Below are 22,499 nucleotides of genomic sequence, written 5' to 3'. Positions count from 1 at the left end.
CTTCCAGTTCTCAAGTTTATTTTTTGAGTCTTTTACTTTCTGTTTGGACACCAGCTTAAAACAGCTGAAAATAAAATATATTTGGTTATAGAAAATATATTTCACAGCAGTTTAGATGCTACAATGACTCTACACTATACTTGCTTATTTTGTCACAAACTGAAATTAGGCAACCTATTACAATTTTTGCAACCAGGAAATGCCGGAGCGATCTTTAAATATACGGAATAAAAATATAAAATGCAACATGTAAAGTGTTGGTCACGTTTTCATGAACTGAAATAAAATATCCCAGAAATATTTCATATGCACAAAAAGATCAAATTTTGTGCACAAATTTGTTTAAATCCCTGTCAGTGACCATTTCTTCCTTGTCAAGATAATCCATCCGACAGGTGTGGCATATCAAGAAGCTGATTAAATAGCATGATCATTAGACAGGTTTACCTTGTGCCGGGGACAATAAAAGGCACCTACACTAATGTGCAGATTTGTTACACAACACAATGCCACAGAAGTTGAGGGAGCGTGCATTTGGCATGCTGACTGTAGGAATGCCCAACAGAGCTGTTGCCAGAGAATTGAATGTTCATTTCTCTACCATATGCCACCAACATTGTTTTAGAGAATTTGGCAGTATGTCCAATCTTCACCTACGGGATTGTCTGGGGGGGGGGAGTATTTCTGTCTGTAATAACACCCTTTTGTGGGGAAAAACTAATTCTGATTAGTTGGGCCTGACTCCCCAGTGGGTGGGCCTATGCCCTTCCAGGCCCACCCATGCCTGCGCCCCTGCCCAGTCAAGAGAAATTCATAGATTAGGGCCTAATTTATACATTTCAATTGACTGATTTCCTTCTATGAACTGTAACTCAGTAAAATCTTTGAAATTCTTGCATTTATATTTTTGTTCAGTATAGTTCTGTTGTAACAAAGTACTGATGTTCTTACTTTTGACCCGTTTAACTGACAGTATAAAATGTCTGCCAGTCTTGAAGACTGAATTTGAGGACACAGTCATAATGTATCTATGACACTGATTCGTCGCAGCTTATGTTCTGACTTCCTACAAGCCTCTTGGGCTGGTGTTTACAGAACATCCGGTGCTGTGTGACTAATATACAAGGGCCCGTTAGACATTTTCTTTGCTTCTGCTCTGGTGGTGTTCTTGCACAATTCTTGTAATGAACCAGATTCATTTTGATGGGATTTATCAACAACTGCACTCCTTTTCTTTCACCTGGAAATTCCCGTTACAACTGTAAAAACAACCACTTGCTAATCAAAAGAGGAGAGAACTCTTTGTTCCTCAGTGAGATAAGTTGCTCACCTGTCCAGAACCTCGTCCAGGGTCTCATAGGAGTTCTCATAACACTTGATCCTCTTCTTGAAGTCCTCCATAGCCTCCTCTGTGTTGCAGTTGGTGTAGTCAGGGCTGCCCAGCTTCACTTGCTGAGCAGAGAAAGATACAGGGGAGATATAAGACTCATTGGCTCTCTCCAAAGAGTTACCTACAGGAACTGTGGAAGAGCACTCACCACAATGTTCTCTGCAATGACTTCAGGGTCTTCACAAACAGACTCTACAAAGAACACCTAGGAGAAAAAGGGAAGACCGTAAACCCCCAGGATAGACAAGACATCCAAGTTCCAGTTGTCGTCTCGCGGCAGTCTATTTGCTGCCACAAACCAATGCGGCAGAAAGACCACACCCAACGAGCTGTATAGGGCCAAATAAAGAAAATGCACATCCAGAGGCGGTACACCTAGTGGCCAGTGATTTTGTTGCAGGGAAACTCTAGATCCCCTTTACCCCATGCATGCAAAGCTCTCCCTCCATTTGTCAAATCTGATCATAACTCCATGCTCTATGCTGATACCTGCTTACAAGCAAAAACTCAAACTGGAATTACCAGAAGCGGTCAGATAAAGCAGATCATAACAGGACTGTTTTGCTAGCACAGACTGGAATATGTTCTGGGATTCATCGGATAACATTTAAGTTCACCCAGAAGCGGTGCTCCTAGCGGCCGGGGACTTTAATGCAGGCGAACTTTAATCAGTTTTACAAAATTTTTACCAGCATGTCAACCAGAGTAAAAAAAATAAAATAATAATAAAAAAAAATAATAATAATAATAATAATAATTCTACACCACACACAGAGATACATACAAAGCTCTCCCCCACACTCCATTTGGCAAATCTGACCATAATGATATCCTCCTGATTCCTGCTTACAAGCAAACTAAAGCAGGAAGTACCAGTGACTCGCTCAATACGGAAGTGGTCAGATGACGGACGCTACAGGACTATTTTGCTAGCACAGACTGGAATATGTCCCGGGATTCATCCAATGGCATTGAGGAGTACACCACTTCAGTCATTGGCTTCATCAATAAGTGCATCGACGAAGTCGTCCTCACAGTGACTGTACGTACATATCCCAACCAGAAGCAATGGATTACAGGCAACATCCGCATTGAGCTAAAGGCTAGAGCTGCCACTTTCAAGGAGCGGGAGACTAACCCAGAAGTTTATGAGAAATCCCGCTATGCCCTCAGACGAACCATCCAACAGACAAAGCGTCAATACAGGATTAAGATTGAATCCTACTACACCGGCTCTGACGCTCGTCGGATGTGGCAGGGCTTGAAAACTATTACGGACAACAAAGGGAAACCCAGACGCAAGCTTCTCAGTGACGTGAGCCTACCAGACGAGCTAAATGCCTTTTATGCTCGCTTCGAGGCAAGCAACACTGAAGCATGCACGAGAGCACCAGCTCTTCTGGATGACTTTGATAACGCACTCGGTAGCCGATGTGAACAAAACCTTTAAACAGGTCAACATTCAAAGTCGCTGGGCCAGACGGATTACAAGGATGTGTATTCAAAGCATGCGCAGACCAACTGTCAAGTGTCTTCAATTACATTTTCAACCTCCCCTGACCCAGTCTTTAATACCTACATGTTTCAAGCAGACCACCATAGTCCCTGTGCCCAATAACACTAAGATAACCTGTCTAAATGACTATCGCCCCGTAGCACTCACATCTCTAGCAATGAAATGGCTTGAAAGGCTGGTCATGGCTCACAGCAACACCATCATCCCAGACCCACAGGGACTACAGGCAACTGAGGGCCGAGTACGCCCCCATCGACGGGGCTGTAGTGGAGCGGGTCGAGAGCGTCAAGATCCTTGGTGTCCACATCACTATGGAATTGTCATGGTCCCCACACACACACAGTCGTGAAGAAGGCACAACAATGCCTCTTCCCTCTCAGGAGGTTGAAAAGATTTGGCATGGGCCGTCAGATCCGCAAAGGTTTACAGCTGCACCATTGAGAGCGTCTTGACTGTCTGCATCATTGCTTGGTATGGCAACTGCTTGTCACCCAACCACAAAGCGATACAGAGGGTAGTGCATATGGTCCAGTACATTACTGGGGCTGAGCTCCCTGCCATCCAGGCCTTCTATACCAGGTGGTGTCAGAAGGCGGCCCTAAAAATTGCCAAAGACTCCAGCCCTCCAAGTCAGACTGCTCTCTCTGCTACTGCACGGCAAGCAGCACTGATGCAGCACGTCTGGAACCAACAGGACCCTGAACAGCTTTTACCTCGACGCCATAACACTGCTAAATAGTGAGTTAAATAGTTAACCAATAGCAAACTCTTGACTCATCACATACGCTGCTGCTACCGTTTATCTACCCTCTTGCCTAGTCACTTTATCCCTACCTATATGTACACATCTACCTCGTGCCCCTTCACATCGACTCAGTACGGGTACCATGTGTATATAGCCAAGTTATCTTTACTCATTGTGTAGTTATTCCTCTTTTCTCTCTGCATTGTTGGGAAGGGCCTGTAAGGAAGCATTTCCCCGTTAATCTACACCCGTTTACAAAGCATGTGACAAATAAAATGTTATTTGACGTTGACGGGTGGGGTGTTCACCAACAAAACCTATGCATACGCAACCTCAAGTCTAAAAACAAAAACAGGGTCGGTTCACACTCGAAGGACTATTGACAGTGACCGACCCGCTCGATCTTATGTAGAAACATTTAATAAATGGATAAAAGTAGAGACTCAGAGATATACAATTTATTATACACTATAGTTGAGGAACAACGGGAACATAATTCTGCTTTGAAAGTTGATGAACTTATAACCCCATTTTTTTTTAGAAAAGTGCCCTTGTTCACACCATCTTAAGCCCCCACACATCTCTTGAAGGATTCACATGGGAGGCCATGTGCTAAACAGAGCACGGTAGTGTACTAAACAACCAAAGATTAAGACTTAAGGCTGGTTTATACTACGTCTATCGACATGTCTGTAGACAGTTGTCGCAGGGACATCATTGTTGTTATGAAAAAGTATGAACACAAAAACGACAGGTTGCATGACATAAGCTGCCTGGTGTTCCAAACTAGCATAACTGGTATATTTTAAACACCAATAAAAATGAAATGAGTATCTGTCAATCTAGCAAACCAGGCAACTAAAAGCAACTTCCTAACCAATGTTTGTGTTAGTTTCTAGCTTGTTAGCTAGCCGGTTCAAATAATGACCATATCATATAGCTAACATCTTAACTTTAGCTAATTTGTATTTGTTATTACAGGGAAATAAACTCACAAGATCCTTATTTACAAGTTAATGGCGAGCTAATTGCAGGAAATAGAATACAGTTGTGACAAAATTAAAGCAGGGCATTCTACCAGTGTCCAAGTTCTAAAATGCTGTCTCATTGGCCTAACGTTATATCCTAATTTGACTTTGGTGCAGGTCATGTGGTTCTTCACATTAGTCTAGTAAACACACACTATATTCAATAAAATCTAAGTTTCTGACACATGCACAGGACAGATATCAGTTTGTCTCTGAATGGTTTGTCCTCTGACAAATCAACTGTAAATTTCAGTGTTCCTCAAGGTTCCGTTTTAGGACCACTATTGTTTTCACTATACATTTTACCTCTTGGGGATGTCATTCGAAAACATAAATGTTAAATTTCACTGCTATGCGGATGACACACAGCTGTACATTTCAATGAAACATGGTGAAGCCCCAAAATTGTCCTCGCTAGAAGCCTGTGTTTCAGACATAAGGAAGTGGATGGCAGCAAACGTTCTACTTTTAAAACTTGGACAAAACAGAGATGCTTGTTCTAGGTTACAAGAAACAAAGAGATCTTCTGTTGAATCTGACAATTAATCTTGATGGTTGTACAGTCGTCTCAAATAAAACTGTTAAGGACCTCGGCATTACTCTGGCCCCTGATCGCTCTTTTGAAGAACATATCAAGACTGTTTCAAGGACAGCTTTTTTCCATCTGCGTAACATTGCAAAAATCAGAAACTTTGTTGAAAAATTACGCAGAAAAATTAATCCATGCTTTTGTTACTTCTAGGTTGGACTACTGCAATGCTCTACTTTCCGGCTACCCGGATAAAGCACTAAATAAAACTTTAGTTAGTGCTGAATACGGCTGCAAGAATCCTAACTAGAAACAAAAAAATTGATCATATTACTCCAGTGCTAGCCTCCCTACACTGGCTTCCTGTTAAGGCAAGGGCTGATTTCAAGGTTTTACTGCTAACCTACAAAGCATTACATGGGCTTGCTCCTACCCATCTTTCCGATTTGGTCCTGCCTTACATACCTACACGTACGCTACAGTCACAAGACGCAGGCCTCCTAATTGTTCCTAGAATTTCTAAGCAAACAGCTGGAGGCAGGGCTTTCTCCTATAGAGCTCAATTTTTATGGAATGGTCTGCCTACCCATGTGAGAGACGCAGACTCGGTCTCAACCTTTAAGTCTTTACTGGAGACTCATCTCTTCAGTAGGTCCTATGATTGAGTGTAGTCTGGCCCAGGAGTGTGAAGGTGAACGGAAAGGCTCTGGAGCAACGAACCGCCCTTGCTGTCTCTGCCTGGCCGGTTCCCCTCTCTCCACTGGGATTCTCTGCCTCTAACCCTATTACAGGGGCTGAGTCACTGGCTTACTGGTGCACTTCCATGCCGTCCCTAGGAGGGGTGCGTCACTTGAGTGGGTTGAGTCACTGACGTGGTCTTCCTGTCTGGGTTGGCGCTCCCCCTTGGGTTGTGCCGTGGCGGAGATCTTTGTGGGCTATACTCGGCCTTGTCTCAGGATGGTAAGTTGGTGGTTGAAGTTATCCCTCTAGTGGTGTGGGGGTTGTGCTTTAGCAAAGTGGGAGGGGTTATATCCTGCCTGTTTGGCCCTGTCCGGGGGTTTCATCGAATGGGGCCACAGTGTCTCCTGACCCCTCCTGTCTCAGCCTCCAGTATTTATGCTGCAGTAGTTTATGTGTCGGGGGGCTAGGGTCAGTCTTATATCTGGAGTATTTCTCCTGTCTTATCCGGTGTCCTGTGTGAATTTAAGTATGCTCTCCAATTCTCTCTCTCGGCGGACGTGAGCCCTAGGACCATGCCTCAGGACTACCTGGCATGATGACTCCTTGCAGTCCACCTGGCCGTGCTGCTGCTCCAGTTTCAACTGTTCTGCCTGCGGCTATGGAACCCTGACCTGCTCACTGGACGTGCTACCTGTCCCAGACCTGCTGTTTTCAACTCTCTAGAGACAGCAGGAGCGGTAGAGATACTCTCAATGATCGGCTATGAAAAGCCAACTGACATTTACTCTTGAGGTGCTGACTTGTTGCACCCTTGACAACTACTGTGATTATTAGACCATGCTGGTCATTTATGAACATTTGAACATCTTGGCAATGTTCTGTTATAATCTCCACCCGGCACAGCCAGAAAAGGACCGGCCACCCCTCATAGCCTGGTTCCTCTAGGTTTTGGCCTTTCTAGGGAGTTTTTCCTAGCCACCATGCTTCTACACCTGCATTGCTTGCTGTTTGGGGTTTTAGGCTGGGTTTCTGTACAGCACTTTGAGATATTAGCTGATGTAAGAAGGGCTTTATAAATACATTTGATACGATGTGTAAACAGTACAGTGAAATGGAGTCTTGTTTAGACATGTAGCTAGCTAAATAATGAACCAGAATCCCAACTCATAATGTTTCTACCCTGCATGAATCTGCAGGTAGCTAAAGCTAACCAACTAGCTAGATTCAATGTTAGCTATCTAACTAACATTAGGCTAAAACAAGCAATGGATACGGCTCTGAGATATTATGTAGGAATATTATTCATACACGTAACATTAGCTAGCGAGCCAGCCAGCTAACGTTAGCTAGCTAACAGTACGCTTTAAATTGGCAATGAAAACGACTTTCATAAAATTAGAAACCTACAATATCTGAAAACGTAGCTGGCTAGACTCGCTTACATGGATGAACGCTTCTCCCTCTATGCCATGGTTACCCTTAGTTTGAAGATGTAATCTCCGGAGACAGGTGTTTTATACAACAGCCTTCTTCTGTGTGTTGTCTTTGACTCCCTCCGCATTAATTGCAATCAATTACCATTGATTGCAATTGATTGCAATTGCCAGAATTTCCTCCAGCTCCTTAGAAATCATACTATGCTTCCACCGATTTCAAAACTTGGCCTCCAGAAATTGGAGCGCATTATTAACACTTATGCAGTTCTTAGTGATATTTAAAAATATATATATATTTAATTTTTTATCTGCGTTACAAAGGATTACCTACACATACTGAGCAGCTCATGTTATTGACAGAAGCGTACTACATGGCAGACCAATCCGAACTCATCTCTCGGCATGTCCAGCCCATCCAGTATCTCAACCAATCAAGGCTAGCGGGAAGGTTCCTGTCTTTTTTTGTGGCAAACCAACTAGGCTCGTAAATGTAACAATTTTATTCGAATTTACAGATGGCATACAAGCTTGTTATTAAGACACATGAAAGTTCACATTCTGCAAAAAACACATTTAATAAACATCATTGAACATACTTATGTTCAAATGCCTCTCCTGTGAAGTAGTGGCGGGCGACATACGCCTAGTTTCCTGAAACGAGCTAGAGTGCCTTCAGAAAGTATTCGCACACACACCTTGACTTTTTCCACGTTTTGTTGTGTTACAAAGTGGATCTAAAAAAAAGGTGCAATACACACCAATCGCTCTGCTATTTCCTGGTTGCTAAAATTAAGTTTGCCTAATTTCAGTTTGTCAAAAATACAAGCACTCAGTGTGGAGAATCATTGTACCATCTGAACCACTGAAATACAATATTTTTGGTTATTGAAAATGTATTTTGAGCTGTTTGATGCTGGTGTACAAAACCGACAGTAAGCCATAAAAAACAAAAAACTTAAGAACAGGAAGCATAGAAATACCGCACATAGAATAGATCTACCGCTTCTTAGACTTGCTTTCAATGAAAAAGCAGTATCTATAACTCACATTTCTATTTGGTCAGGTAGCCCAAAGTTACACATTGTAGCTTTGTCAATGATCTAGACAAAATACTAACAATAATAAAAAAAGTTAAATGAAAAATGAAATCTTGATTAGGTAAGTATTCAACCCACTGAGTCAATACATGTTAGAATCCCCTTTGGCAGCAATAAAAGCTGTGAGTCTTTCGGGGTAAGTCTAAGAGCTTTCCACACCTGGATTGTGCAACATTTGCCCATTATTCTTTAAAAATATTCTACAAGCTCTGTCAAATTGGTTGCTGATCATTGCTAGACAACCCTTTAAGTCTGCCATATATTTTCAAGCAGATGTAAGTCAAAACTTTAACTCGGCCACTCAGGAACATTCACTGTCTTCTTGGTAAGCAACTCCACTGTAGATTTGGCCTTGTGTTTTAGGTTATTGTCCTGCTGAAAGGTGAATTAATCTCCCAGTGTCTGGTGGAAAGCAGACAACCAGGTTTTCTAGGATTTTGCCTGTGCTTAGCTCCATTCCGTTTCTTTTTTTTTTATCTTGAAAAACTCCCCAGTCCTTAACAATTACAAGCATACCCATAACACGATGCAGCCACCACTATGCTTGAAAATATGGAGAGTGGTACTCAGTAATGTGTTGTATTTGCCTCAAACATAATTTGTATTCAGGTCAAAATGTTCAGTTCTTTGCAGTATTAGTTTTGTGACTTGTTGGTGGAACGCTTCAAGTTCCTTGGAGTACACGTCACTGACAAACTGAAATGGACCACCCACATAGACAGTGTGGTGAAGGCGCAACAGAGCCTCTTCAACCTCAAGAGGCTGAAGAAATTTGGCTTTTACAGATGCACAATTGAGAGCATCCTGTCGGGCTGTATCACCGCCTGGTACGGGAACTGCACCGCCCGCAACCGCAAGGCTCTCCAGAGGGTGGTGCGGTCTGCCCAACGCATTACCGGGGGCAAACTACCCACCCTCCAGGACACCTACAGTACCCGATGTCACAGGAAGGCCAAAAAGATCATCAAGGACATCAACCACCTGAGCCACTGCCTGTTCACCATCCCTCTATCATCCCGAAGGCGAGGTCAGTACAGGTGCAGCAAAGCTGGGATCGAGAGATGGAAGCCGTTTTTCAATCTAAAGGCCATCAGACTGTTAAAACAGCCATCACCAGCACATTTGAGGCTTCTGCCTATAGACAGACTAGAAATCACTGGCTACATTAAGAAATAGAACACTAGACACTTTAATAATGTTTACATAGCTTGCATTACTCATCTCATATGTATATACACTGTATTCTATACTACTGTATCTTAGTCCATGCCGCTCTGACATTGCTCGTCCATATATGCATACATTCTTAATGCCATTCCTTAGGTGTGTGTATTGGGTATATGTGTGAAATTGTTAGATATTACTGCACTGTCGGCGCTAGAAGCCCAGCATTTCGCTACACCCGCAATTACATCTGCTAAACACGCATTTGCAAACAGGATGTATGTTTAGAAATATTTTGATTCTGTACAGGCTTCCTTCTTTTCACTGTGTTATTTAGGTTAGTATTGTGGAGTAACTACAATGTTGTTGATCCATCCTGAATTTTCACCCATCACAGCCATTAAACTCCAACTATTTTAAAGTCACCATTGGCCTCATGTTGAAATTCAATTTAAAAAAAAACAATATTCAGGTACAACATTTGAAAAAAGTCAAGGTGTGAATACTTTCCAAAACCCTATATTTCATCTGCAAATGTTTATTAGAAATATGCATACATTTGTCCAATAAGCATTTGTTCCCTTTCAAATACATTGTTAATTACCCTAGCCATGTTAGCATATGTAACAAGAGATGGCATCAATAACAAAATACAACTAGCTGAAACAAGCCATCTATGATTCACCACAGCAGCTTCTAGTCATTGTTGCTAAACATCTGACCGATCAGGATGAAAACACAGCCTTTTACCGCCGAGTTACGGCCACATTTTTGTTGTGACATTGTCAACCCACCCGTCTACACACAAGCATGATCATCACCACCAAAGACACCAACATTACCTTGAAGCCATTCTGCTCAGCAAACGCAGTGATAGTCTCTCTCCTCTCTCTAGTGGTGTTAGTAGCATCAAAGACCTGGAGAAAGAACAGAACACGCACCATCGTTCACAGACTGAGAACCTGCACTGTAATCCATATTCAAATACGCAGTGCGATATCAAAGTACTTCATGACGGGATATCCCATCCCAATGTTAATGTACACAATCTGGCTACATTGGAGAATTTCATTCAAAGAGTGATTGTACGCACAGCAACTTGGCCTCCATCAGTGAGGTACTGTCTGACATCCTTCAGTGCTGCTGACGCACACTGCCTGCAAAGGAGAGTGGGGAAACAGTCAGAGGCAGCAGTGACAAGAGCCACTAATGGGTTAGCAAAGACAACTCACAGACGCTGGTTAAAAACAGGTACATAACAATATCATGATATTGTTAGGCAATTTGGGGCATTCAAGGACAAGAGGATCTGATCAGTGTTTCCACAGCGGAGGATCAAAGCACTGGAAATGTTTCTTACTGTCTGATTTTCAGGCCTTCCTCATTGTCTGGACGGAAGAACTCAAAGGACTTGTAGATCTTCAGACACTCACGCCGGTACTGCCCAACATTGAATTCTAAATGGGGGAAGAGATAGTTGCAAGATTTACTTTTCTAGATACTATTGACTGTTCAGCGGCATTCTTACAAGTCAGTGTGTGTGTGGATTGGATTCCGGAAATGTAATTTCAGGTGTAAGGGCTGAAAGTTGGTACCTCTGGTGGGCACACCAATCCAGTTGAGATAGCGGGTGAGCTTCTTGGAGATGTAGGTCTTCCCTCTGGCTGGGAGGCCCACCGTCACTATCAGGGTGGGACAGTTGGTCATACATACTGCACATGGAAGAGAGGAGACGGGAGAGAATAAAATGATTCTACAGGTTATTATAATTATTCTACTTGGATAGAGACTGCCACTGAAACATAAGCATGAACAAACAGTGCAGGCTGTGGCAGGGAAGTGCTTAGATTACTTTTAGGACCATTTGGAGTACCTGGGCAATTCCACTGTAACAGAGTGACACTAGGCAGGTGTCCAATGAACAAGCTTTATTCTACAAAAGCAATGTCGCAAAATAAAATCTTAGCAACACGTAACCGAAACGGCAGATATTGGAGACATTTTCTAAGATCCACATTTTTATTCAATTGACAGGTGGATTTTAAGCTTTGTGACAAATGATGCCGATTTTTTTTGGAATAAATTATGATTTCCAAATAACTTTGAAGGTACGCGGACACGTGATGTCATCATATAGCCTAACTATAAAGCTCTATACCACATTTTTTTCAACTCTAAATTTGTTTATTTGCAAGACAAGGATTGTCTTGACCTTCAAGAATGCCTGAATTGTTTCACCTTGCTTTTCTGTTTGGCTGGATGCAAAAGTTTCACCATCCCCAATTATTTCATATCTACAGGAGCGCAAGTCTCACCATGGTACGGATTGTTGTGATATGTTGGCACATGACAATTATTAGGATATAGCAAATTCTTGCATTCTATCCATGCTGGCTTTTGTGGGCTACCTCAGACATGAAACAGATAGCTAGGAGGGCATACAGACTCTCGCCAATTTATTATGACCAATTTTCCTAAATGGCTAATGGAAACACTTCAACCACTTCGTTTTTATTTAACACTAGGTTTTAGTGAAGGTTTTATTTTACAGTGTAATGGAAATGCAGCATAGCTGGCAATTGTCACATTTATTTTCTATGTGAACTTTCTAAATAGACTAAAATCACTTGACAAGTTAATGGAAACATAGCTAGTGTCTAGTCTGATTAAATCAGGCCGTAAAACAATTAATTGGTAGGCTATATACAGCCTGAAACATGTGGCAAAATTGTGTACATTTTCCTTACAAGCCAGAATGTTGAATAAAATATAATTGGAACATACTCGACCGGTTGTCTGTGCGGCTTGTCCTTCAGCTGCTCACAATGAGACAATATCCACAGGAAAGTATTGCTTACCAACTTTTTAGAGAGCTGGTAGGTACAGTATATGGTTCAGTACCAAGGTAAAAAGTTTTATATTCGGTTCTCTCGCCAATAGCTATTGAACCAATCATGCCATGACAATAAAACATCTATATTCTGAATCAGGGGAGAATGGAGAACAATACACCTTTTTTTCATTTATAGGATTTCTAATCTTCAAACAAAACAAGTGGATTGTTCTCCATCCTCCCGATTCAGAATATATCATTTTCGTTGTCTGGCATGCTTGGTTCAATAGCCTAGCTATTCACGAGATAAAACTATTATCCAAAATAAAATAAACCGACTTTACCTTGGTGCCAAACCAAACCAGTGGATATTTTGTCTCAAATTTCAAGCAGCTTAAGGACAAACCAGTAGAGTAAATTCAAATGTATTTTTATTCAACATTCTGGGTTGTAAGGAACATTTAAACACAAATGCTTCAGGCTGTATTTAATTGTGTATTACAGCCTGATTAATCAGACTACAAGTGACCTAGTTTCCCACTAAATGCCTCGTTCAAAACAACTGGGAACTCGGAAATCTCCGACTTCGGTGCGTTTAAACCGACTGGGAACTTGGGGGGAAAAACGAGCTCCGACTGGGAAAAATCCAACTCGGAAATTTTGGCATCTTTCTAGAACTGTTGTCTTTCCGACCAGATGATCACTTATGTCATGTGACCTTGTTCCCCCCCCGAGTTCCCAGTTGTCTTGAAATAACCATAATGTTCAACCCCTCGGGTTGATGTTGTGCGATCTGTTTCTTTTACAAGTCGGGAGAAAACTAAGATACAGTAATCCAGATAAATTGAGAAGCAAAGAACGATGCTCTGGCCTGGAGAGGGGAGCCAGTACGTTATTCTATTGCTCTATGGTCCAAGGGGCTGTCAGAACAGAGTCAGTAGGGTTAGGGTCATGGACCTTAACATAATTCACCTAACCTGTTACGTTAATTCTCATAACTTCCTGCGTAAATTCTCATAACCTGCTACGAAAAGTAAAATGACCTTAATTTGAGAAAAACGGAATACCTTCTAGCCATGACCAGTCAGTAATCAGACGCAGGAATCAACGATCATCAATAATCGATTGCCAAGACTTAAGGTCACGCCATAAATACATTTTCTCCACATCTTTCAGAAAGCACGGAAGTTAATTACGACAATGACATAAGAGGATTTAGCTAGCGATTAATAAAATGCAATTTCACAATATACACTGCTCGAATATTAGAATGCGCGAGTCAACCGGCTTGCTGTCTAACTACGTCGGTAATCGTTATACGCACCCATTCTTTGACAAATGCGTTTATCAGGAAGGCCATTTTTACAAGGCAACGGCATCCAGATTTTCTTGAGCGGGTTTTGAGTTAGTTCCCGCGGCGTTGCAGAGTTTGATGGTCTTGCTTCCATTCCGACTTCCACGGAGGACATGGTGGCCTCTGTTACTGTGGCGCGGCGCCTTTTCTTCTGTTGGAGCGTTTCAGGAGATCTGTCTCGCATCAGTGCTGTTTGATGAGGTCTGCTGGTGGTTGTCATAATGGACTGAGGAACCATCAGAAGTGTGTGCCTACCATAATCTCTCAAAAATACGCGCATATATTTCCTCTGAAATAATGAAGTAATGCTGTCGCAGTGAGCATCCGAGTTGGCATTTACAAAATGCAATTACAATTTCCTACTTCCAAGTTTATACTGGGATTAATGGCGCACTACTCGATGGTATTATTGTATCAAGCTACAAGCACGGACAATGAATAATTAATTGAGCCTGTAAAAACAACCTATCCGTGTAGGCCTGTTTTATTTATATATTTTTTGATAAACTGATACGTTGTATTCTGTTTACCGTAATAACTACATAACGCGACCTTAAACCCCAACCCTCTCCTCGGGGACCACCAGACGTTAAACATTTACACCAATATCCCGTTATTATTCGGACTACAAGTATTCAGTTTGAGTTGACGCATAAAACATCATATCCCGTTTAGCATAACCCACCATTGTCATCAACCCCTTGACTAATTGAGTCAGGTGTGCCAGTTTAGCACGAAAACAAAAATGTGCGACGTCGTGGTCCCCGCGGAGAACTGCGGTAAAGACCGCTTCAGGTTGGATATTCGCCTGTAGTTTTCCTTACATCCACCAACAGCAGTTAGGGACCGTCAACATAGTGACAAATCTCATTTTTAAAATGTCAATAGCTTTAATCATTACTCCTAAAACTTTCAACACTGGTTGTAGCTAACCCAATGGCATAGACACACATTGCACACTTTTTTTTGGTCGATTTACATCTCACACTATTTTAAAACATTTACATTTCAATAGCTCTTTGGTCAAATGACCTACTGACTTCAAACAAGGTTCAGAATGTCCACTGACTACCCTTATATAGTCAGTGGACTATAGTTATTCCATTGTACTGGATCTAATATACATTAGCATTTTACATTCATAAGTGTAATAATTTCTCATGACATACTGTGAAAACCTCTTGACTGCTGGCTCGGTCACTTTCAGACATGCACAGAGTAGACTGAAAGGGGAAGGGTAGCTCTTGACTTGAACCACAGGGGTTCTCTGTAAAGAGAGTAATCCAAAAGGCAGACACACCCCTTGACTTTCAATTTTCACCCTTGACCTGTATGCATTCTCTCCTGATTGGTCTCCGTGGTGCTTAGTCAATGGGAACTCTGTTGCCGGCCCCATAAAGTTTTTACACAGTCTGACTAAAAAGTGCTAGAGGTATGAGGAGAGACATCCTCCTTTGTATTTATGGGAACAAATATTTTATATAACAAACACTCTACATTTATTCACTCTGATAGGGTTGGATCATATATGCTATTTTTTTATTCTCCTATAAATGGTTCAGTGCCTATAATTTAGGCTGTGTGTAGATTCGGGCATAAAAGGAAATTACCGCTACTAGATTATAGTGATAAGGAAATCAGCATACAGTTTTGGCCTATGTATTCATTTGCCTATAACTAATCAGAATTGCATTAGGTTTACATAAAAAAAAGAGAATACTTCAAAATGAGAAGATCCTGCTATGGAAAAGACGACTGGGTGCACATAAAGTGGAAAGAAGGGGAAATAACTCACACCATGCAGCAGGACACCTTCAGCTGCAGGGTCTATGTAATGCAGGTTTGATAGTTATTTTCAATAATGAATGGTTAGCTGTTGTGACAATTTGGTCAAAAACTGTAATTTTTTTGGTGTATATGACCAAGGAAGTTGCACAGAACTTCCCCATCATCCCCTCACACATTTTTTTTTATTTCACCTTTATTTAACCAGGTAGGCTAGTTGAGAACAAGTTCTCATTTGCAACTGCAACCTGGCCAAAATAAATCAAAGCAGTTCAACAGATAACAGAGTTACACTTGGGGAAAAAAACGGTCAATAATACAGTAGAAAAAGTCTATATACAGTATGTGCAAATGAGGGAGGATAAGGGAAGTAAGGCAATAAATAGGCCATGGTGGTGAAGTAATTACAATATAGCAATTAAACACCGAAATGGTAGATGTGCAGAAGATAAATGTGCAAGTAGAGATACTGGGGTACAAAGGAGCAAGATAAATAAATACAGTATGGGGATGAGGTAGTTGGATGGGCTATTTACAGATGGGCTATGTACAGGTGCAGTGATCGGTGAGCTGCTCTGACAGCTGGTGCTTAAAGCTAGTGAGGGAGATATGCGTCTCCAGCTTCAGTGATTTTTGCAGTTCGTTCCAGTCATTGGCAGCAGAGAACTGGAAGGCAGCCAAAGATAGAATTTGCTTTGGGGGTGACCAGTGAGATATACCTGCTGGAGCGCGTGCTACGGGTGGGTGCTGCCAGTGAGCTGAGATAAGGCGGGGATTTACCTAGCAGAGACTTGTAGATGACCTGGAGCCAGTGGGTTTGACAACGAGTATGAAGCGAGGGCCAGCCAACGAGAGCGTACAGGTCGCAGTGGTGGGTAGTATATGGGGCTTTGGTGACAAAACGGATGGCACTGTGATAGACTGCATCCAATTTGTTTGGTAGAGTGTTGGAGGCTATTTTGTAAATTACTTCGCCGAAGTTGAGGATCGGTAGGATGGTCAGTTTTACAAGGGTATGTTTGGCAGCATGAGTGAAAGATGCTTTGTTGCGAAATAGGAAGCCAATTCTATATTTAACTTTGGATTGGAGATGTTTGATGTGAGTCTGGAAGGAGAGTTTACAGTCTAACCAGACACCTAGGTATTTGTAGTTGTCCACATATTCTAAGTCAGAACCGTCCAGAGTAGTGATGCTGCAAAATCAGTTGAAGAGCATGCATTTAGTTTTACTTGCATTTAAGAGCAGTTGGAGGCCACAGAAGGAGAGTTGTATGGCATTGAAGCTCGTCTGGAGGTTAGTTAACCCAGTGTCCAAAGAAGGACCAGAGGTATACAGAATGGTGTCGTCTGCATAGAGGTGGATCAGAGAATCACCAGCAGCAAGAGCGACATCATTGATGTCTACAGAGAAGAGTCGGACTGAGAATGGAACCCTGTGGCACCCCCATAGAGACTGCCAGAGGTCCAGACAACAGGCCCTCCGATTTGACACACTGAACTCTATCAGAGAAGTAGTTGGTGAACCAGGCAAGGCAAACATTTGAGAAACTTTGATATAGATTTTGAAATTGATATAGAACCTTAACAAAAACACATGGCGCAACTACGAAAAGAAATGGCTGAGGATATATTAAAAAAATGTCTGGTATGTAATGACATTTAATTCAAAGTAAATGCTTTATTTTTATGTAGGACAGCCATATGTTCAGTTCATGCCTATGATTTCAGAGTTCAACAAAGCCAACAACTGCTTCATGTGTGCCACTGATAAAGAACCTGGATGTGGCCCAAAGACTGACTGGGTTAGAAACTTTATTTAACATGTTTATAATCTTTTGACAACAGTGACGGCATGTAAGACAATTTATGATATAACACAAAGGATGGCCAATTTTTCATACTGCATTGATATTATTTCTAACGTGTTATGTTTTGTTTTAGATTGAATGTTTTGCATGCCAACGGTGGTTCCATGTGATGTATCTAGGAATAAAGACAAGAGTTCAGAGTGAAGAACACAAACTGGAAGTGCAGTCTTTGTTGTTGAAAATGTATGCTATACCCCATCGACACTGAAGAGGCTCTGAAATGTACATCAACCAGGGATAAAGAGAAAGTTAACACTGAAATGTTTTGTACTTATTTCAAGTAAAGTGTCTGTTGACATGTTGGAAAAGATTAAGTCTACAATTTGTTTAATTTGTCAATATTCCATTTTTATTCATTGATTATCTGGCCACCATTACTGTGGTTACATGTTCAGTATATGTATTGACCAGCAAACCCACCTCACTCTCCATCCCTGCTTTGGACAATTAATAAAACATGACTCTTGTACTATGCCCTTTATGGTTGATATTAACGATGAAAGGAGATATGTCTCTCTCCTATTGTGTACCACTTAAATATTGTGCCAAAATAAAATTGACAAAAAAAAGGGAAAATATGTACTCAGAACTACCAATTATTATAGATAAATATTTAAAAAAAAGGGTTAACACTGGACTGAACCCCCTAATTGTCAAACAAATATTAATGTACAACAATATAGAAGATACATGACTAGAGGTTATGCAATATGGGTGTATATCCACTGCATGCTTCTTAGGTGTGTAATTGACATGACTAAGGAGCTATTGAAATTTAAAACTATGAAAAATGTATGTTAAACTGCGTGATTTTACAGTACACAAACAAGAGTGTGCAATATATAAGGCTAGTCTGGACATTGAAGTTTGTTTGAGTCCAGTAGGTCACATGACCAATGAGCTATTGAAGTTTTAAATTCTGAAAAATTCATGTAAAATCGAGTGAGATGAAAATGGACAAACTAAAGGGTGTGCAATATATAAGGGTAGTCAGTGTACATTCTGAACCTTGTTTGAGTCAATTAGGTCACATGACCAAAGAGCTATTGAAATTCAAATGTAAAAAAGTTTGTACTTTGTTTACGCTCCCTAACTAATTCAACCAGGAATACAAAATGCAGCTCACATTTCCACATGTTTATTAGCTTTGGAAAGCGAATTAATGTCCAAATCGTGAAAATAAGACATGTGCAATGTTGTGCACAATTTTTCCAACATCATGACACTTATTTGGAGTCTGTGGCGCAAGCGATTTGAAAGCGTGAATATCCGTCGAATATCCAACTTGAAACTGTCTTTACCTCGGTCTGCAGAGAGGGTTTGAAGCAAGTGTGTAGTGCTACAACAAAAACGTGCACTCCTTGGTCCCCAAGACCAGGATTAAGAAACACAGATAGAATCCACGGATTCTATTTGGGTGGTCTATGAGATAGACTGTAGGCTACTACAGACACAGTAAAGAAAGGCTAAGATGCCACCAAGATATACAAGCGCTCCAAAATACATAGATATTAGGGTGGAAAACAAATATGGGGGCACTATGTTGGTCAGAAAGAGATAAAAACACTTCGATTTTTTTCCAAAACAGAACGGAGAGAATTATTTATAAGCTGATATGTAAATGCCAAAATGAAATTATAATGCTTGCATGACCTCAGGATACCAACAGATTCAGTGTTTGTGAAGAACTTTGATCTCAGTTCCAAACAAAAAGGGTGCACCCAAAGATCAGTATACCCTTTCATCTGTGGCACCCCTCTACAATACAGGTAGTGTTTTTCATGTTCATAAGATGGCAGCATTTAGCTAGCTAGGCTTAAGCCTTTGAAGCATTAATAATACATTAACTGGATGGTGAATCAGAAAACTTTGTGATAATAATACACAATAACCGATGCATGCACAATGTTCAGAAGTAGACATAGTGGATACACCTCATAGTGATTATAATTGGCACCCAAGGGTCATAACGCTGATGAATATGATTGAGGTAGGCAGTGCCACAACAAACCGCAAGATCAAGCAACTTCTCTAAAAGTTCATACTTCTTCAATTTCAAAAATGTCATGTTCCTTTTCCATTTAAAACCTGCTCGTGTTGCATTTTCTGACCACATTATTCTCTGGTATTGCAATGACCTGGTCTTGTGCCATGGTAACCATGTTACAAATGCCATTGCAACCCCTTGGAAGAACACCATTGTTGGTTTAAAAACAAAAAGAAAGCACAACTGACCACTGAGTTAATAGTTTTGGACCGACGGCTGCTGTAAACATATTAGTTACTGTGATACAAGACACATTGAATTTGGCTATAAATAACAATTTACATTAGCTAATTATATATTGACAATGTATTAACCATTTCTAAGTCTTTAAGAAGATAAACCTATTTCGAGCAAAGCAAGTTGTTGCTCCTTTTAGGTGAACACATTCACTGAAATGTTGCGTCTAAGCATTACAGGCATCTTCTGTCACATGCCCTGCGTGACTGACTGATAGGTACAGTGTAAGTTTATAATACATGCCTTCTGATTATGCAATAGACCATGGTTAGTGGGAAGGAAGCATTTCAGATTTCAAAATAGTGACCGTCATAAAGAAAACAAGACTACGGCATCCCTGTAAACAACTAACTTGCCATATCAAAGCATGAGACAGGTTGCTACTCAGACTGTCCACTATGACAACAAATAAACACACAGTAAATACTGTGGAAGTTTTTCCATGGCCTTCCTATGGATACTGCATGTGCCTTACACACACCAAATGCAGCTCTGCTACCCTTGTTGAGCAAATGACATTCAAACCTGCCCCTGAAAGACTTTTGCCATTTTAGAATGACTGTGTGTGCATGCTGTAGTTATATTTACATCATCTAACCAGTCCAACCGGATAGAAATCTTATTTGTCAGCATCAATCTGGTTTAGAACAGGTTTTGACTTCCAACAATAAGCTTTAGCCACTACGTAAATTCCTTGATTTCTCAACCTGCCAGGGAGGCTTCCTGGCAAGCCTACCTGTCATCCATAATCAGAGTCAAACCATTGGCTTAGCACTGCCCAATGAGAAACTGAAGCAGAGAAAACACAATTCATACCAAGTTGACAGTCTTGTATTTGGTGCAGTTGTAACTCCACAGTGAGGTGGTTTTCCAGGACATCTGTGAGGATATAATGCAAGGACCTTCTACACTACATTGTATCATGAACAGAAAGTGGGTCTAGCGCAACCCTTCCCACGTCTCAGCTGTGATACACACCTTCCTAATATTGAGTAACAACCCCCATAAAAAACCCAGTAGCGTTGCAGTTCGTGACACAAACCAGTTCGCCTGGCACCTACCCTGTTCAAAGGCACTTACATATTTTGTCTAGCCCATTCACCCTCTGAATAGCACACATACACAATCCATGTCTCAATAGTTTCAAAGCTTAAAAATTATTCTTTAACCTGTGTCCTCTCCATCTACACGGATTGAAGTGGAATTAACAGGTGGCATATATCAGGGATCATAGCTTTCACCTGGTCAGTTAATGTCATGGAAAGAGATGTCCTTAATGTTTTGTACACTCAGTGTAGAAGCCACATGACGTAATAACATGGGGAAACTCACTAGCCTACAAATGCCAATGGGTATCAGTATCCTAGCCATAGAATATAATCATCATAGCCGTTCCTCACAATTCAGGTTACATTAGTTTTCATGAAAACAGATTCCAACGTGTGTGGTTAAAATGTATAAAGTAATTTGCATAAATTCAGCACTCATTTCAAATCGGCCACAATAACCCCATGCATGATATTACATTATACCCTTCCTCAGAGAACCACCAGTAGCCTAAACCTGTTAGCCCCAGATAGTCTATAGAAATGAATTGTCAAGCTTTGACCATATATATTGCAAGCTACATTTACACTGCATCCTATGAACCTACCGCTTTTTGTGTTGAATGAATGGACTTGTAGGCTACGCATCTGTTGTAGGTCAGCTTCGAATTAAATAGCTGCTTATGGGCAATAAATAACATTTATCAGTGTGGTAATCTCTCGTGGATGTCAGTCTTCAAAACAGATAGATTGTATCGTCGTCACTCTAAGGTATGTCTTCAGCGTCAAAACAGATTGTATCGTCGTCACTCTAAGGTATTTCTTCAGCGTCAAAACAACACACCGCCTGTGACATTGGCACTTGTTTACGTCTTCCGCAGAGCCGATACTTCGTTATTTCACAGCCCAGTTTTGGTCGAATGGATGCATTCATATTTTGAACCTTGATATCTAAAGTCCAAATTCCTTACCCGTCTGATCCAGATTCTGCGTGCTTTTGGAACGACTGCAGCCTCTCATCATCCGTGTTTAGTTCGAATGTAGCCTACGTTGAAGCTCAGAGGTTGGTTGTGGTGTGTGTGTGTGCGTCTGATGTGCGCGGGGCAATCACATTGAATGAAACATGGTGCAGCCAGTTGAAGTCTAGAGCTGTGTGATGAAATTGCTGAGATGTATGTTGACTATTTATGCACACACCCACTTCTGATGAATTACTTCAGGGTGATTGCGATACCTCTGTAAGATACTCAGGCTGACTATTCCGTTTCTCAAGAAAGATAACTAACATGTTGATACTTATTTTTCACTATTGTGTTTCAGGTTAGGCCACGATCTCAAATGAGATCACAGACAGTCAGGTATGAGTCTAAGACAGGTCACTGATGCTGTGTAGCCTACTCAACATATACTACATGACCAAAAGTATGTGTACACCTGCTCATCGAACATCTCATTCCAAAATCATGGGCATTAACATGGAGTTGGTCCCCCCTTTGCTGCTATAACAGCATCCACTCTTCTGGGAAGGCTTTTCACTAGATGTTGGAACATTGCTGCAGGGACTTGCTTCCATTCAGCCACAAGAGCATTCAGGAGGTCAGGCACTGATGTTGGGCAATTAGGTTACATTTTACATTTTAGTCATTTAGCAGATGCTCTTATCCAGAGCGACTTACAGTAGTGAATGCATACATTTCATACATTTCTTCCGTATGGTCCCGTGTGGCTCAGTTGGTAGAGCAT

General features: G+C 41.2%; 1 protein-coding gene across 4 annotated transcripts in view; it reads right to left on the bottom strand.

The window, feature by feature from the left end:
* The window catches only part of f264 (6-phosphofructo-2-kinase/fructose-2,6-biphosphatase 4), a 29,084-nt gene extending 7,186 nt beyond the window's left edge, over positions 1 to 21,898 (bottom strand). For 2 of the 4 annotated variants that reach the window (XM_014166195.2, XM_014166193.2), the window contains exons 1-7: positions 13,744 to 14,047; positions 11,182 to 11,298; positions 10,947 to 11,043; positions 10,680 to 10,743; positions 10,429 to 10,503; positions 1,539 to 1,595; positions 1,331 to 1,452 (exon numbers count right to left, since the gene is read on the bottom strand). In XM_014166195.2, coding sequence (XP_014021670.2) covers positions 1,331 to 1,452; positions 1,539 to 1,595; positions 10,429 to 10,503; positions 10,680 to 10,743; positions 10,947 to 11,043; positions 11,182 to 11,298; positions 13,744 to 14,011 — 800 coding nt within the window. In that variant the 5' untranslated portion in view covers positions 14,012 to 14,047. 4 annotated transcript variants of the gene reach the window in all.
* Positions 21,899 to 22,499: the final 601 nt, after the last annotated feature.

Source organism: Salmo salar, chromosome ssa22 (genome assembly GCF_905237065.1).
Source record: "Salmo salar chromosome ssa22, Ssal_v3.1, whole genome shotgun sequence".
Classification (NCBI taxonomy): Eukaryota; Metazoa; Chordata; class Actinopteri; order Salmoniformes; family Salmonidae; genus Salmo; species Salmo salar.
The sequence above is the reverse complement of the archived record's forward strand: the minus strand, read 5'-3'. Positions and strand labels throughout refer to the sequence as shown.